Genomic DNA, 15,017 nt, shown 5'->3' with positions numbered 1-15,017 from the left:
AGAAGAAGAAGTTATGAAGGTTTATATAGCAGACTCGGATTTTTTTAAGATACACATTAAAGACGCTTCTAGCAACAGCAGCAATAAGAATACAAGTGAATTTAATACGAATATTATAATATTCAAGAAAAGAATAGCATTTATCACGAAAGCAAAATGTGCAAGTTAATTGCCATTGCCGTTATATTAATCGTCGGTAAGTTATTTTAACTTATATTCTGTTCTATATAATGTAATACACTCTATGCTACCGAACTTGGCATTGATATTAAATACGTGTGTGCACAGTTTGCCTACGTAATTAAACAGCGGTAAGCCGGTTACGATAAAAATGGAGACTGCATTTTTTAAGTTAAGTAAATATTATTATTCCAGATAAGCGCATATGCTTTATTTATTGGTAAATGTAAATTTTATTTTTAGAGTATCATTTAAAAATATTATTTTGTTATAATTTTATTTTATTTAAATGTTGGTATATAATATGATGTTCTTTATGTATACATGCATCTTTATTAAGTAGGCAATAAACATAGTTACTGGTTGCAAATGCGGATTCTCAAATGCGCCGAAGAAAACATACGTTTGTTTACGGTGTTGCTATGAGCGCATATGGGATCCCCCTAAACATGTGCTCTGTCGGTATGCCACAACATAACGACTCTGCTCTCATTGGTCGACGGGGCCTTTTGTTTTATTGAGTATTTTATTTCAGTGCGGAGATATAACAACAAATGACAGCTTTAAATATTTTAAACTGAACATTTTTTTATTGCAGGGTTATCATGGACCTGTTATGGCGGAAGAATTCGAAAGATATGCAATAGTCATGGAAGGTCTCGCATGCATAGAAACTACACCTGTTGTCAAAACTCTGGAACAGGCGGCTGGACCCCACAGCCTATTTTACCGGACCACCGGTGTTGTCCAGGTACTGTATTATGTTTATTTGTATTTTAATTTAATGTTCGCAACATAAAATTAATGTTTTACTGTAGGATCCGGGCGGACATTCAGTGAAAGTGAGAACCAAGTTTGCGATAACGGTAGAATTCGCGAAAAAACGAACCCAGATGAAACGATGTGTGGTGTGCTGTTGCCATACAATGTAAATAGCCAAGTTTGTTGCAAGACCAACATAACAACGGCTAGAGTTTACGACAAAGGTAAGTTTTAACATAAACAGGATCTACGCTGCTTAAGATGGTATAATTTTATCAAGTTTAAAACTTGCCTTTTTACAGTTCCCAACGGACAGTGTTGCAACCATGACTACTTAACCGACGACTCTATCCGCTGTTGCGGGGGTCAGACGTACGACATTTTAAATCAAACATGTTGCAATTCTTCGGAGACCGACACCGGTGTGCGTCTTTACAATATCAGCAATGGAAAATGTTGCAACGATCGGCCCTACGACCAAACACGTCAAGAGTGTAATTCCGACTTGGAAGTCGTCAGTAGACGTAAGTCATTTTTCGCATAGTTTATTTAAATTAAAAAAAAACTCTTTTGTTTAATGCAAATTACATATACAGGCACCATCAAATATTGCCAAGACCAGCCTTACAATTCTCTGCTGAACGGATGCTGCGTTATAGACTTATACGTGAAGGGCGCTCAGCTCTGCCACCACGAGACCGGAACAATTATTACAAACCCAGATCCGAGCTTCGATTCGCTGTGCAGGGACAGAACCGAAGCGTTGATCCCATACACATCAGGAAACAACATGGTAAATATATTTTAAATGCATTTAGGTCTTATACTGCAATCATGACATAGTATCTAACTTTTACCGTCTTATACTTACAGCATTGTATTGACCTGTGGGGGCTACAGCATTTAAGTAGTTGGCAAGCGGTCTGTGGTAAGGGGGACGACCATGTCGTTTACAATACTCGCACCGATCTATGTTGTGGATCCCACGTTTTCCACAGTGGTGCACTGAGCGAAAACAAGAAGTGTTGTCAGTACGGTACCAACGTCTATGATCCAGAAACTCAAGTATGTTGCAGAAATGATGTCCCGTCCGATGCAGCAAGCGAAAACCACGGTGGCAGGTATACACATGGCAGAATTTGTAAACTAGTTGACATATAGTTATCTATATGTTTATATATATATCTATTCTAAATCGGTATAAAGGTTGCCTGTCAGGTAGGCCTAACTTGGGATGTAGGCCGGAGTTGGCCCATTGCCAGCATTACCTCATATAAATGCTATTTAACAATAACATATACATTCATATAGAAACGCTAACCATTTTTCCCCACAGTTGCTGTGACAGCCAACCGTACAACAACCGAACGCACGAATGCATCAACGGGATAGAAATTACTGAGCTGGAATGCCCGGATGCAACTAAACAACGGATTGAATTACGTAAGTTTAAGAGCACTGTGTTTACGAAATACGGTTTCTAATTTGGATTAAATGGTTAAACGAGTTCTTTTGTTTAGGTTGTCTCATTACTGAGGATGTTGTTCTTGAAGCAGCGGGGAAATTTAAGAAAACGGGAATGTCCGTTACTGTAGCTACAGTTACTGGTGTGAAAAAATCAAAGAAAAGAACAACATGGACACTCGGTAACGTCACCCAGGTGTTGGGCAAAAAAAAGAAAATTCAAATATCAAAGAATTCAAAGACAAATTCTGCGAAGGCTGAAGCCAAGCCATGCACTTGCCCACATAACTTGATAATTGGATCACGTTATTTATTTATAAGTAAGAAACCAATGAAGAAAAACGGCAAACTTGTGCTGCGGGGGAAAGAGCAGGTGAATGGTCGATCAAAGGGAACGGACATAGTCGTTAATTTAAGCGACAGTGAAACGCTAGCAATGGTTATGAGGATATTGTTGGATTAGTTTTTTTTACAAAATCATTTTTTTCACTGTAACTGTGCCACCAAATTTGTTTACCATGTCCAGTTCGTGTCCAGCATTCGTTTCTTTGCCACTTACAAAATTTCGGGCCTCTAATGTTCGTTTTCAGCGTTGACCGCTAACTTATTTATACTGCCCTTTGTTTAAAATCCGCAAACACTGTTTCTTTTAATTTATTTTGTAGATTTACAATTTGGTGTGTGTATTGAAATGTTTCCCTCGTATTTTGTACAAGGCCGACTAATTATTGGCATTTTTGTGTTTACACCTGTGCTGCTTAGAGTGCCATTTTTTCACAAACTTTTTTTACATGTTTTCTCCGGGAACCGAAACTTATACCAAAGAATCAATATATACCTATAGTATTAAAAGACCGTCTTCAATTTTATCTTTGTTGTAACTATAAATGTTTTTTGTTGCTCTATTGCCCTTTTCTTGTAGCAGCCTATTTATTATTGCTTGCTTTCAGTGTTTTGTCAAATGCAACAAAATAAAATAAAAACGCCCTCAAAATTTAAATTTTTGGTATGCTTATTTGTCAGCCAATAATATAGAAAGTAGATTCTATGATGGTGTGTTGAAACTAAATACACAAATTTGAAATTCCCTTAAGATATAGTGAAATATCAGTATTATCGTTTACACATATAGTAGGGTGGGGTAAGACGGGACACCATTAGCACATAATATCCAAATATCCTGATCGCGTTTTAAACAATTACTGGTCCAAGGGAGTGGTGATAATACCATTCTATAATTCTTTGAATGTTCTTTGTTTAGTACCAAATGGGACAAAAAATAGACTAAAAGGTGTCCCACATTTCTCCACTTTAATATACAAAGGCAAAACTATACGCTAGAAATGTAAATAGAAAACAGTTTGAACAGTTACGTCACAGCCTTTTACAAGGAGCAAAATCGCTGGGTAATAATTACACGTATTTTCCGAATTTATTTTCGAATTGTTTTGTTCACTTTGTCGCAATACATTTTAGTTCCGCATAAAAAATGCCCATAGAGTCATACCAGGTTGTTTTCCATGACGAATTAGGGTGTCAAAATTTCCCGCAATTTAGAAGCTATAAAAATACCCAAACGCAGGTAACTAAGGGATTTATGTTTATTCCCTTCATATATTGATTACCAAACATTAAACAAATAACTTTTACATATACAGTGGAGTGGGGGGAGATGGGACGCCTTTAGCACGTAATATCCCAATATCGTGGTCGTGTTTTAAACAATTAACGGTCTATGAGAGTTGTGAAGGTATAGTTTTATAATTCTTTGAATGTTCTTTGTTTACTTTACTAAATAGGGTGAGAAAATAGAGTTAAAAGGTGTTCAATCTTCCCCCACCTTACTGTACGTGAATTTCCTGATCAGAAAGTACCTTTTATTTAGATTAAATACCCTACCGTTACAACACCGATAGTAAAACAGCTGAGAATAGTTTGTTTAATGACACGCCGCGAATCGCTTCGCTTTTCCATTGACGCGGTTTTGGGCCACCGCAATACACACATACTATATGCGCCCTTGAACCGTAACGTCAAAATACCGGCGCGCTGATGTGATGTTTCGATAATATACGTATACGTAATAACGTTTACTGCTTTTTTTGCTTTGAACTTGTAAATGGGTTTTACAAAAGGGGGTAAATGGGTTTTACAAAATGATTACTGTATTCAAATTTAGTTGTTTTACTATATATACTACCAGCCGAGAGAGCTGACACGAAAAAGGAGACAGCGAAACCAGCGTGTTCTATTTTTAGCTCAGCCAATGTTGTTAGCCACGTGGAAAGTACATACCCATATATAACTATCATAACAAAAACACTCAAACGATATCCTTAAAAGCTGCAAAATGTTTTGAAATATTTTTGGAAAAAAACAGACCTCAAATAGTTGGTGCCGTTACGGTTGGGTGAGTTGGGTAAAAAAACCCGCTTTGGTATTTATTTATAGCCCCGAGCTGCTAAATGGGGAGCTCAGCTAGTACTGAAATAACATTTGTCCTATGTTTAGGACACGAAAATCTATTCATACATCGGGACTGACGTTTTCACCCTAAATTTAATCATAACTTTGCAACCTAAGACAAAAAGATTAACACGACTTTAAATAAACTTATTTTTCGTTTGCATATTAGTTTTTTTTTTTATATGATGAAAATGCGACTTTTTGAACCAACCGGAGAGTTTAAATAAAAACAAACATAAAGGGACAAAATAACAACACAAGATCCTATTGTTCGTGTGGCCTTCGATATAACTGACCTGTTTTCCCACCGGTAAGTGCAAACATTATTTGTTTAGCATGAAATAAATAAACAATTGATGGAGTCATTTCCCATTTCTACTTGTTTCTACCGACCGGCAGACATTGCATCATCGTGTCATTGTGACGTAATAGTCTTTGTTGTGTCTCAAGTTTTGAGTGTTAACTGGACAATATCGCCGGCGAAATGATTTCAAAGTAACAAGCGTTGAAACAGCAAACAAGGCTATTGCGTATGTTTGCACACGGAGCGGTTAAGGAAAATACTTCAAACGGAGATATAACCGAGTTATATTCTGCCTGTGACTGCCTTTACGAGAAAACGGTGGCAATAAGTGAACTACCTTATAAGTACATCTTCGGTATAGGAACTCGACATTACTGAACGGTTACCAATGTTCCTTATGTATTTCTCAACATTAACGTCACACGTGCGACAAACAGAACAACAGCTTCGGGTTTTACGCGGAATTATACGATGCTATGACGTAAAGATATTGCACAACAATTACTACATCTCACGTGAAACGTACGTACAGGTTAAAAAATAGGGGAGTCCCCTGGGCCGCTACACATTCCGAAGTAATGCCATAATGTCGCCGCAAATAAAATTGATTGTGTTGTTCATTGTACTTCTGCTAGCGAGCCAGGCAGGTTAAATATCAATTATAAATAAAAAGAATTCAATAGACTAGATCCGCTTTCCGAGTATACGCGTAGATTTGTAAACTTACAAAAGTTTTACAGAATATTTCCGATACCAGTTCCTTTACCTGAAAGCCGGAACTTAACAAGCAAGTAAAATTTCCGAACTGACGTAGTCGGGGAATTCCCTAGAAAGCAGTGTCGGGGGAGGAAACTGCCAAGGGGAACCCCCCCAGACTATATAAGCCTCCGACTGTCGAAAATCCGTATACAAGTTTCTGGAAGGCTGCACTAAGAGTTCTCAAGCAATTCGATATACTAGAAACCATGGCTGTTTTTCAACTTAGGCTTACCGTGATGTTAGCTTTGTTCTTGGTTGGTGTTAGTGAAGGTAAGGTTATGGTTAATGATAAATATTGATTGTGACAGTTATAGTGTGTGAGTCTGATAAACAGTAATTTTGACAGTCAAACTTATTGTACAGGTCGGAAAATCGCTGAAAGTTGCAGAATGAGGAATTCCGCATGTTATGATGAAAATCGGAACCCGTTTTTATGTGGGTCGCAAGGTTATGCTTGCTGTTTTGGAACAAATGGTGCAACTCATGTCGCTGATATGAATGAAGGCGAAGAGTGTTGTAACGGTAATTGTTGCTTTTTTTGTATTTAGTTCTGTGGGGTTACATGTGACACCTTTAGCACACAATATATATACTTAATATACTGACCGTGTTTTAAGCAATTAGCAAGTCGTGAGGATACGGTTTTATAATTCCTTGAATGTTCTTTTAGTAAATAATTCCTTGAATGTGTTTGCTACCAAATTGGACGGAAAAATGGTATGAAAAGGTGTCCCATCTCCCCTCAACCCACTATATTACGTTAATTAGTTTGTGTAAAAAGTATCATAATAGTATGTATTTCGCAGGAGCAACAACTCCAATCTATTCCGAGAAGAGTCAATTTTGTTTGGGTAATAAAGTTTATAACAAGGCCGACAGTTTACGAAAGTACAATGAACGCGTGGGCTCGTCACAAGGTAAACATAATATTTTGTTTGAACTATGTCATTACCAACTTTGGTTTGAACTAGAGTGGTTTCTAAACCTTCTGATTACTGTAGGTGTTAAAGAATGTAACGACCTGGGCGACACCAACTGCTGCTTTGGTATTGTTTTGAGCCAGTTACAGCTGTGTGATACTGTTTCACAACGGCCCTTGGAAAAGCGAAGCCCATCTCACGACGGTGTATGTAACGGAACGACTTTTACGACTTCTGAATTCGTAAGTCAAGTTTCTAACACTGTAGTGGCGTTTTATATAAAATTTTAAAGATATTGTTTGCCAATCAGACCTTTTTTGTACAGGAGTGTAGGAACAAAAGACTAATCCCTAAAAGAACCGCATGTAGACGAGATACACAGGTACAATACTGCTGCAGCGGAATACTTGTGAATAGAAACGGTCAAAGCAAACGGGAAGCATGTTGTATAAATGGTCAATGCGGCAATTCAGGTACAAATTTACACAAAAAAATAACAAAATATAAATGTTGTACTTAAAAAAATGTGTTAAATTTAATTTTAAATTACTATTGCGGCAACTTGGTTATTAACTTATAGTAGGGTGAGGGGAGAGGGGACACCTTTTCATTCGATTTTATCGTCCCATTTAGTAGTAAACAAAAAAAACATCCAAAGAATTATAAAACTGTATCTTCACGACTCTTAAAGATCGTTGTTAATTGTTTAAAATACGACCAGAAAAGATAATATGTGCTAAAGGTGTCCCGTCTTCCCCCACCCTACTATACAAAAAATACTAAAATAAAACTATTGTTTTAAAAATTACTGTATTGAATTTAATTTTAAATTACTTTTACAGTATCACGTCGTCGCTCTGCAAGAGTCACACCCATGTTATACGTTTTCAAAGTCAAAAATTCAGTGAAACGTCGCAACCGTTGCCAGCATTCGGGAATTATAAAACTGCTTTACCCAGCGCCGTCGTCGAGCGAGGTACAGCAGTTCACATTTTCAGCCAAGGTGATAGAACAGGAGAGACGATGCAGCGAATTAGACAACGGTGTCTACATTATAACATCGGAACAAAAACTGATCGCCGAAAGGAATACGCACTTGGTGAAACTAAGAAAAATGAAAACCTATTCGATCAAAAAAGTATCACAAGGTCTTGAAAGATACTACAATAGACAAATTCGACTTGCCCGTTCTGAAATAAACACTTTATAACCCTGCCGCGTATGCTTGCTTATATTTATTCAGCTGCTTTATTTTTTTACCACTCGCCACAGACTGTGCTGTATTCATATTCAATCGTATTGTACCATTAAAGGTTTTGCTTCGTTTTTTTGCTAATGTGTTTTGTACCTGACTATAATTTGTAATAGTGTATTTTTGCTAACACTGTCTATTCGTGCTCACTACCATGCACTGTTTTGTACGGGCTTTTTTATACCTCTTTTCCAAATAAAACGATGCCATTTCATAAGCAATGTATATTATAACAGTTATTCGTAAGGGCTTTAGCAAAATATATTATCCCACAGCTAAAACAGTAGCTAACAGAGGTTTTAAAAACTTATCTGTATTATAGCTATGTTACAATTACTTTAAGCATATATTGTACAGTTTTAGGTATTAAGTACACCACATTTAAAAATAAGGCCAAATAAAAGTAATTCTCTGGTTACCACACATTAAAATGTGCGTTATGTCATATTGGGTTTACAACTGCCAATAGAGGGCAACTGACCGTGTAAAACAGTGCCTTATAAGAATACAAATACCTAATATAATGTATAGTACAATGAGGGAAGATGGGAAACCTTTAGCACATACTATCCAAATATCCTGATGTGTTTTATACAATTAACAACGGTCTATTGGAGTCTTGATGATACGGTTTTATAATTCTTCGAATGTTCTTTTTACTACCAAATTGGACAAGGAAATAGAATAAAAAGGTGTCCCATCTTACCCCACCTTACTATATGTAACTGTTAACTAAAAAGGGCGTAGTAAAAGGTGTAATAGAAAAAATGCTATAAGCGATAATTGTTTAAGTGCAATCGAAACTGGGCATTTGAGAAAAGACACAAGTGAAACTGATTAGTTGAATTACAGCAACGTATGACCACATAAGGTAAATAAAGTTGAAACACTTTTCTCTTTACCGCTTCCGGGGATTGGAAAGTCCCTGTATTTTGTTCGGTTTGCTGGCTTTGTGAGACTGCGCAAACAATACAGTGTTTGGTATTGAACCGCTGAAGCGTATACCGTAGTGAAGTATTGCCGTTAAAATTGTCCGTTTGTTACGTAATGTTAAAGGGCCGGAGAATGTGTTGCAACGAAAGAGGTTTAAACCCTGGGCCGCACTGCACAGCGAATGCTTCTATTTTGAGCTGCACGCAGTTATAAAGAATCGAACCGAGAGCGAAAAAAAAGCGTTCTTCGTAGTAGCGGGGCTTAAAATATACGACGCAAAATTCTGGCTTGTGTCAAAGTTTACCGCAAGCAATACGTAATCGGATAACGTTTTCACGTTCCAGGCTGCATACGTCGTTCTGTGCCGACGGGTTTTATTTATATTACGTAACCGGCTTTATAAGTGCGAGGTGATGTATAGGTAAAAACTGTTGCAACACTCGTTAAAATTCTGACATCATTTGTAGCGTATTTAGGGCGTGAGAACGGCGTGGATTTAAACCGATGTCGCTATTTATACCGTGTTTAAATCACATGGTGTTGCTGTGTACGGGTCGGAGTAACTTGGAACATGCTTTTGTTTCTACCGTCCTATTCGATAGTAAATAAAGAATATTTACAGATATTTATAAACATATTCTCACAACTGTAAAGGGCTTTTTTAAAAACTCGATTAGAAAACCATGAGATATGGTTTGCTAACCGTATTCATCTTACCCTACAGTATGATATGTTTGAAAAGCAGTTGTAAAACTTCCTTTTCTTTATGTCAATAAATAACTATTTTATGTATGGCCTACTTAATGTATAGTACGGGGGTAGACGGGACATATTTAGCACACATTATCCAAAAAGCAGAATCGTGTTTTAAACTATTAACAACGGTCTATGGGAGTCGTTAGGATACAGTTTTATAATTCTTTAAATGTTCTTTGTTTACTACCAAATGGCACGAGAAAATAGAATGAAAAGGTGTCCCATCTCCCCCACCCTACTATATTATACAGATTGAATGGGCAATGGTCCCACAACGGCCGCCCGAGTTAAAGTTGGGAGAACGGACTTGTAACTATACTGTTTGAAAAAGAGCCACGCTACAGCTGGGACGCGCGAATTATGACGTCATAAAGGGAACAATTACTTCACAATACGTTCGATTATAAAATAACAGTGTTGTATACATATGTTTAGGCGTTTGCTACCATATATGGTACCGGGAACACCATAGAACTGTTGCAGCGACTATTCAGCAAAGGCTAATACATTTGAAAACCAAATTTCCGGAACTACATTTCACATAACTTTATGTTAGCACAGAATAAAACAATTTTAGTAGTGTGGTTTTAGATGGATACCGTTAACAGCACATAATTTCTAATATTTCGTAATCATCTTTTTAACATTTAATTTTTTTTTTCGTTACAGTCGTAAGGATAAGATATACTTTTGTAAATATTTTTCTTTTACTCCCAAAATTCCGATAAATACACTAAAAGAATTAACCTTGTTACCCACACATGGTATAACTTAAAAAAGAGTCAAAACGCTACCGTAATTAATAGTGGCATTTTGAGACCAAATTAAATCATATGGGGAATTACTGTACGGTAGCGAAGAATCGCAGCTTTGTAATAAGGGATTTTAAATTCGTTTTTTTTGTAGTATGGTGGGGGAAGATGGGACACCTTTTTATTTTGTTTTCTTGTACCATTTGGTAGGAAACAAAGAACATCCAAGGAATTATAAAACTGTAACCTCACGACTGTCATAGACTGTTGTTAATTGTTTGAAATACGATTCGAATATTTGGATATTATGTGCTAAAGGTGTCCTATCTTACAAAACAGTATTATATTACGGTTATTTCCATCAAATTCCATGATTGAAAATTATCGCGCAGACCACACATTAAGGTATGACATTGTGCGGAAGAAGAACTAACTATCGTCGAGAGGATACTCACGTCTTTAAATGATCTTTGTTTACTACTAAATGGGACGAGAAATAGAATAAAAATGTGTCCCATCTTCCCCCACCCTACTATATATGGGAAATTACTTTGAGGCAGCGAAGAATTTAAATTCGTTAATATATTACGGTTATTTCCATGATTGCTTAAATTGTCGCACAGATCACACAATGCGGTAATATAGTAGGGTGGGGGAAGATGGGACACCTTTTCAATCTATTTTCTCCTCCAATTTGGTAGTAAACAAACATTCAACGATTTTTTATAAAACTTTACCTTCACGGCTCCCACAGATCGTTGTTAAATGTTTAAAACACGATCAGGATATTTGGTTATTATGTGTGAAAGGTGTCCCATCTTCCCCCACCCTACTATATAGCGCGGAACAAGAAGTAACTATCAGAAAATAGGAACGTGGAAATAAGCTATACAGGAATTTTAACCGCAACAGGTAGTTTACTACTGTTGTCGCTTATTACACCTTAATTAAAATTTTGATTCAAACAATAATTCTGTGTAGTTGTGGTTAGCGGTTACGTCATACCTATGACATCATGTGAGGAACTTTTCGGAAGTTAGTTGTGAAAATTTACATTTTTTTTTATTTGAAACTAAAATTAGACGGCCGAGATAATCGTTAATCGAAGTTGGTTATAAAAATTTACAAGTGTTTTTTTATTTAAAACTAAAATTAGACGGCTGAGATAATCGTTATTGACATGTGTATCTCACACAGAAGCAGATTGTTCGCGTGTTTGCTTTGGACAGATTTGGCTTCGCGATATCTATAATCATATTTGCGGAGTTATTTACGATGAGTTGGTCAACGAAAGTGCAACTTTTACCACCTTGATAAGGGTTGCGGTTTTTTTATTATATAGTAGGGTGGGGGAAGATGGGACACTTTTAGCACATAATACCCATATATCCTGATCGTGTTTTAAACAATTAACAACGGTCTATGGGAGTCGTGAGGGTATAGATTTATAAATGTTTGATTGTTCATTGTTTACTGCTAAATGGGACGAGAAAATAGAGTTAAAATGTGTCCCATCTTACCCCACCCTACTGTAAAACGCGATTTTCCGTGTCCTTTAGGTCGCGGGTTTATTTGGGTAAAATACTGTAGAAAGCCACTGGGGACTTTTTTTTCGGAAATGTACTGCCCGAGTTGGAATTGTACCAGGGAAAATTCAGAAACTTTTACAGCGCGTGGGCGGGGCGGGTTAAGCGCTGACATAACGTCATACGCCACACTGTACGTAACCGAACCGGCGAAAAGCGGAACACGCGCATAAGTGGCAACAAACAAAAAACTCGTGACCGGGATATAAATAAATACAAAGAGCAAATAACATACCGCCGGTTCAAGTACCGCAGGAAAATTTCCCTTTTTCGAATTCGCTTGTTGGCCACGTTTCGCCTTTCTGCTGCCACCGTCGTCTTCTTTCCAAGCAGCTTCGTACCCAAGATTAGTTGGCCGCATTTGCACAGGTGGTGTTCTTATTCTGTACACCTAAGTGAAAAATTCAGTGATGTACATTGTATTCATGTGTTGTATAGTACTGCGGGGTAAAATGGCATGTTTTAACAAATGTCCCATATTTCCTGATCGTGTTTTAAACAATTAACAACGAGTAGTGAGGCTACGGTTATAAACGCAAGTTACATTCATTTATTTATTTATTCATTTAGTGCATTTTATCAGGTATGCATCATACATGTAAAAAATCGTGTTGAAAAAAATACATGTCCACAATCGTAGCTACTGGTAGAAATGAATCCATATAATGTACTTATCCTCACGTGGCAGGGCAACGACAGTCGCTATAACACGGATGTTCTGTTTCAAATAAACCCCGTGCCGCTTACGAATTACCGCATATATTACTTTGTGAAATTTAATTTTGGAGGGAAGACGTTTTTGTTAAAGCATAACCGAGCTTTTATTGTTGAGTGCTTTGCCCCAAGGAAACACACGACCAAAATGGTGGCGTCGATCCTTATGCCCCTGAGGTCTACTCTAGGCAATGGGCAGGCGCGGTAACCACGCGGCGCCGGACCGAATATGGTAGAGTGAGGGAAGATGGGACACCTTTTTAATCTATTTTCTCCTCCAATTTGGTAGTAAACAAACATTCAACGATTTTTTATAAAACTTTATCCTGACGGCTCCCATAGATCGTTGTTAATTGTTTAAAACACGATCAGGATATTTGGTTATTATGTGTGAAAGGTGTCTCATCTTCCCCCACCCTACTATATATAGTTGTTACAGGACAAGCGTTTTAAACACTCAGCTAAGACCGCGTACCGGTAACTGCTTTTTTTATCTTTTTTACTCAATGAGAATTCAAACTATGTTTTGACATATTTACACAAAAAAAGATCAATAAAAAATCATGAAATTTATAAAGTAGAAGACATGTAATTTAAATCCCAGTCTTCTTGCGTGCCTTGCCATGGGACTTTACCTGTATAGAATAGCGCGAACTGTTTTGCAGAGATATTTTCTATAACGCCAATATAAAGTACTTAACATAAAAATTGTTTAAATATAGACATCAATTGGTAAAGACCTATCAAAACATTATATAGTACTGCGGGTATACTTTGTTTACGACCAAATGGGACGAGAAAATAAAATAAAACATGTCCCATCTTACCCCACCCTACTACATAAAATTAATTTTCATTTATCAAAGCAGAAGATTTAACTTACAGGTAAATGGTGGAAGATTGCTCCAGTATCTGAATCAATTGGCTTGTCAGATTCTAATCCACTTTTATCAGCCTGAAAAAAAAGAATAATAAAATATAAAAAATTGTTAAAACTTGAATAAGGTGTAGGATAATCACGTAGTAGTGTTTAATTATATTTACAGTCATATACATTATACTAGCATTGTCTTATTTGTTAAATTGTGAGCATAGAAATTGAAAAATACTGGGTTCAAAGCTTATTTCTGCTACCATTATTGAAGCGTGTCTCGTATGCATGAGGTGTATGAAGCAACTACATAATGTAGAAAAATCTGTGTTATAACTCTAAGTTACCCCAGCAAGTGTATAAATAAGTGAACACTGTTCGGGTCGTGTCTTTATGCAAGCTTTTGTTTCTATTAGAACTTTAACTTAATTAAAATACATGGCTTGTATGTCCGCTAGGTGTAGCGACCACGCTTATTTTCTTCCAACTAAATGTAAATATGTTTTTAACTGCAAGCGTATTTTAACAGCTGTTGTTTTGTCGCTATATCTTGTCTTTTTGTTTAAAATATTTCCAAAACTTTGCTACCGTAGTGCTCTAAACGAGGATAAACGGAAGTTGACTTACTCTTGGTTTTACCAAAGCGCTGAAAAATTTCTTATTTCGAATTTCAATCACATTCAAATTGCTTTGCACGGGAAGCTGGTTTGTTTCTGTTTGGGTGGGCTCACGTTTATAAGCTGATCTACGAAAAGGTTGCCATCTGTAGAAGAAATTATATTAAAAACTAAAAAAATTGAACAAATAATGTGACTTGTATTGAAGAAACATTATATTGTATTCTAGATGGGTGAGGATCCAGACAACATAGGGATTAGCACAGAAATGGGCTATTATGAATTTTGAATTTATTTCTTAATATAACATAGCTAAAAAGCTGAATTTGTCTCTTCAATAAGAGAGAAATTATTAAATAAGAAAGCAAGAAAATGAAAAGAAAAAACAACAGTCATAAAAACTAATATATGAAGCTTATGTACAACTAATTGGATAAAAAGTGTGTAACTGCACATAGCAGACAAGCAATTTGTATTTAAGAAATCGTAGTTAAGAAAAAACAAGCAATTCGTAGAAATTTTATTAGTTAAGAAATCATAGAATATACGTAACTTTACAAGGGAAATGTAAAATGTGAAAAACTTTCTAATTTTTTAAAAACCATTTATAATTTAAAAAAAGGATTTTTTTTATAAAAAATGGGATTATATTTTTAACAATTTGTAAAAAAATTAACTTTT

General features: G+C 36.3%; 3 protein-coding genes across 4 annotated transcripts in view; 2 read left to right on the top strand and 1 right to left on the bottom strand.

The window, feature by feature from the left end:
* The first annotated feature begins 15 nt into the window (after positions 1-15).
* On the top strand, positions 16-3,047 carry LOC149728647 (uncharacterized). The gene is made up of 8 exons (XM_089888753.1): positions 16-196; positions 779-931; positions 999-1,166; positions 1,245-1,466; positions 1,539-1,735; positions 1,816-2,063; positions 2,279-2,385; positions 2,463-3,047. The coding sequence occupies exons 1-8, from the start codon at positions 157-159 to the stop codon at positions 2,867-2,869; spliced, it is 1,542 nt and encodes a 513-aa protein (XP_089744879.1). The 5' UTR covers positions 16-156; the 3' UTR covers positions 2,870-3,047.
* A 2,906-nt stretch (positions 3,048-5,953) lies between these two features.
* On the top strand, positions 5,954-8,324 carry LOC149728646 (uncharacterized). The gene is made up of 6 exons (XM_089888763.1): positions 5,954-6,205; positions 6,299-6,457; positions 6,742-6,852; positions 6,937-7,097; positions 7,181-7,328; positions 7,698-8,324. The coding sequence occupies exons 1-6, from the start codon at positions 6,142-6,144 to the stop codon at positions 8,063-8,065; spliced, it is 1,011 nt and encodes a 336-aa protein (XP_089744889.1). The 5' UTR covers positions 5,954-6,141; the 3' UTR covers positions 8,066-8,324.
* The window catches only part of LOC149728645 (WD repeat-containing protein 64-like), a 26,672-nt gene continuing 19,973 nt past the window's right edge, over positions 8,319-15,017 (bottom strand). For both annotated transcript variants that reach the window (XM_089888744.1, XM_089888745.1), the window contains exons 26-29: positions 14,347-14,482; positions 13,732-13,803; positions 12,370-12,525; positions 8,319-9,065 (exon numbers count right to left, since the gene is read on the bottom strand). In XM_089888744.1, the coding sequence (XP_089744870.1) occupies positions 9,006-9,065; positions 12,370-12,525; positions 13,732-13,803; positions 14,347-14,482 (424 nt within the window). In that variant the 3' untranslated portion in view covers positions 8,319-9,005. The remainder of the gene's footprint in view (positions 9,066-12,369; positions 12,526-13,731; positions 13,804-14,346; positions 14,483-15,017) is intronic.

The sequence above is a fragment of the Ciona robusta genome, chromosome 11 (genome assembly GCF_009617815.1).
Source record: "Ciona robusta chromosome 11, ASM961781v2".
In the NCBI taxonomy this organism is placed as follows: Eukaryota; Metazoa; Chordata; class Ascidiacea; order Phlebobranchia; family Cionidae; genus Ciona; species Ciona robusta.
The sequence above is the reverse complement of the archived record's forward strand: the minus strand, read 5'-3'. Positions and strand labels throughout refer to the sequence as shown.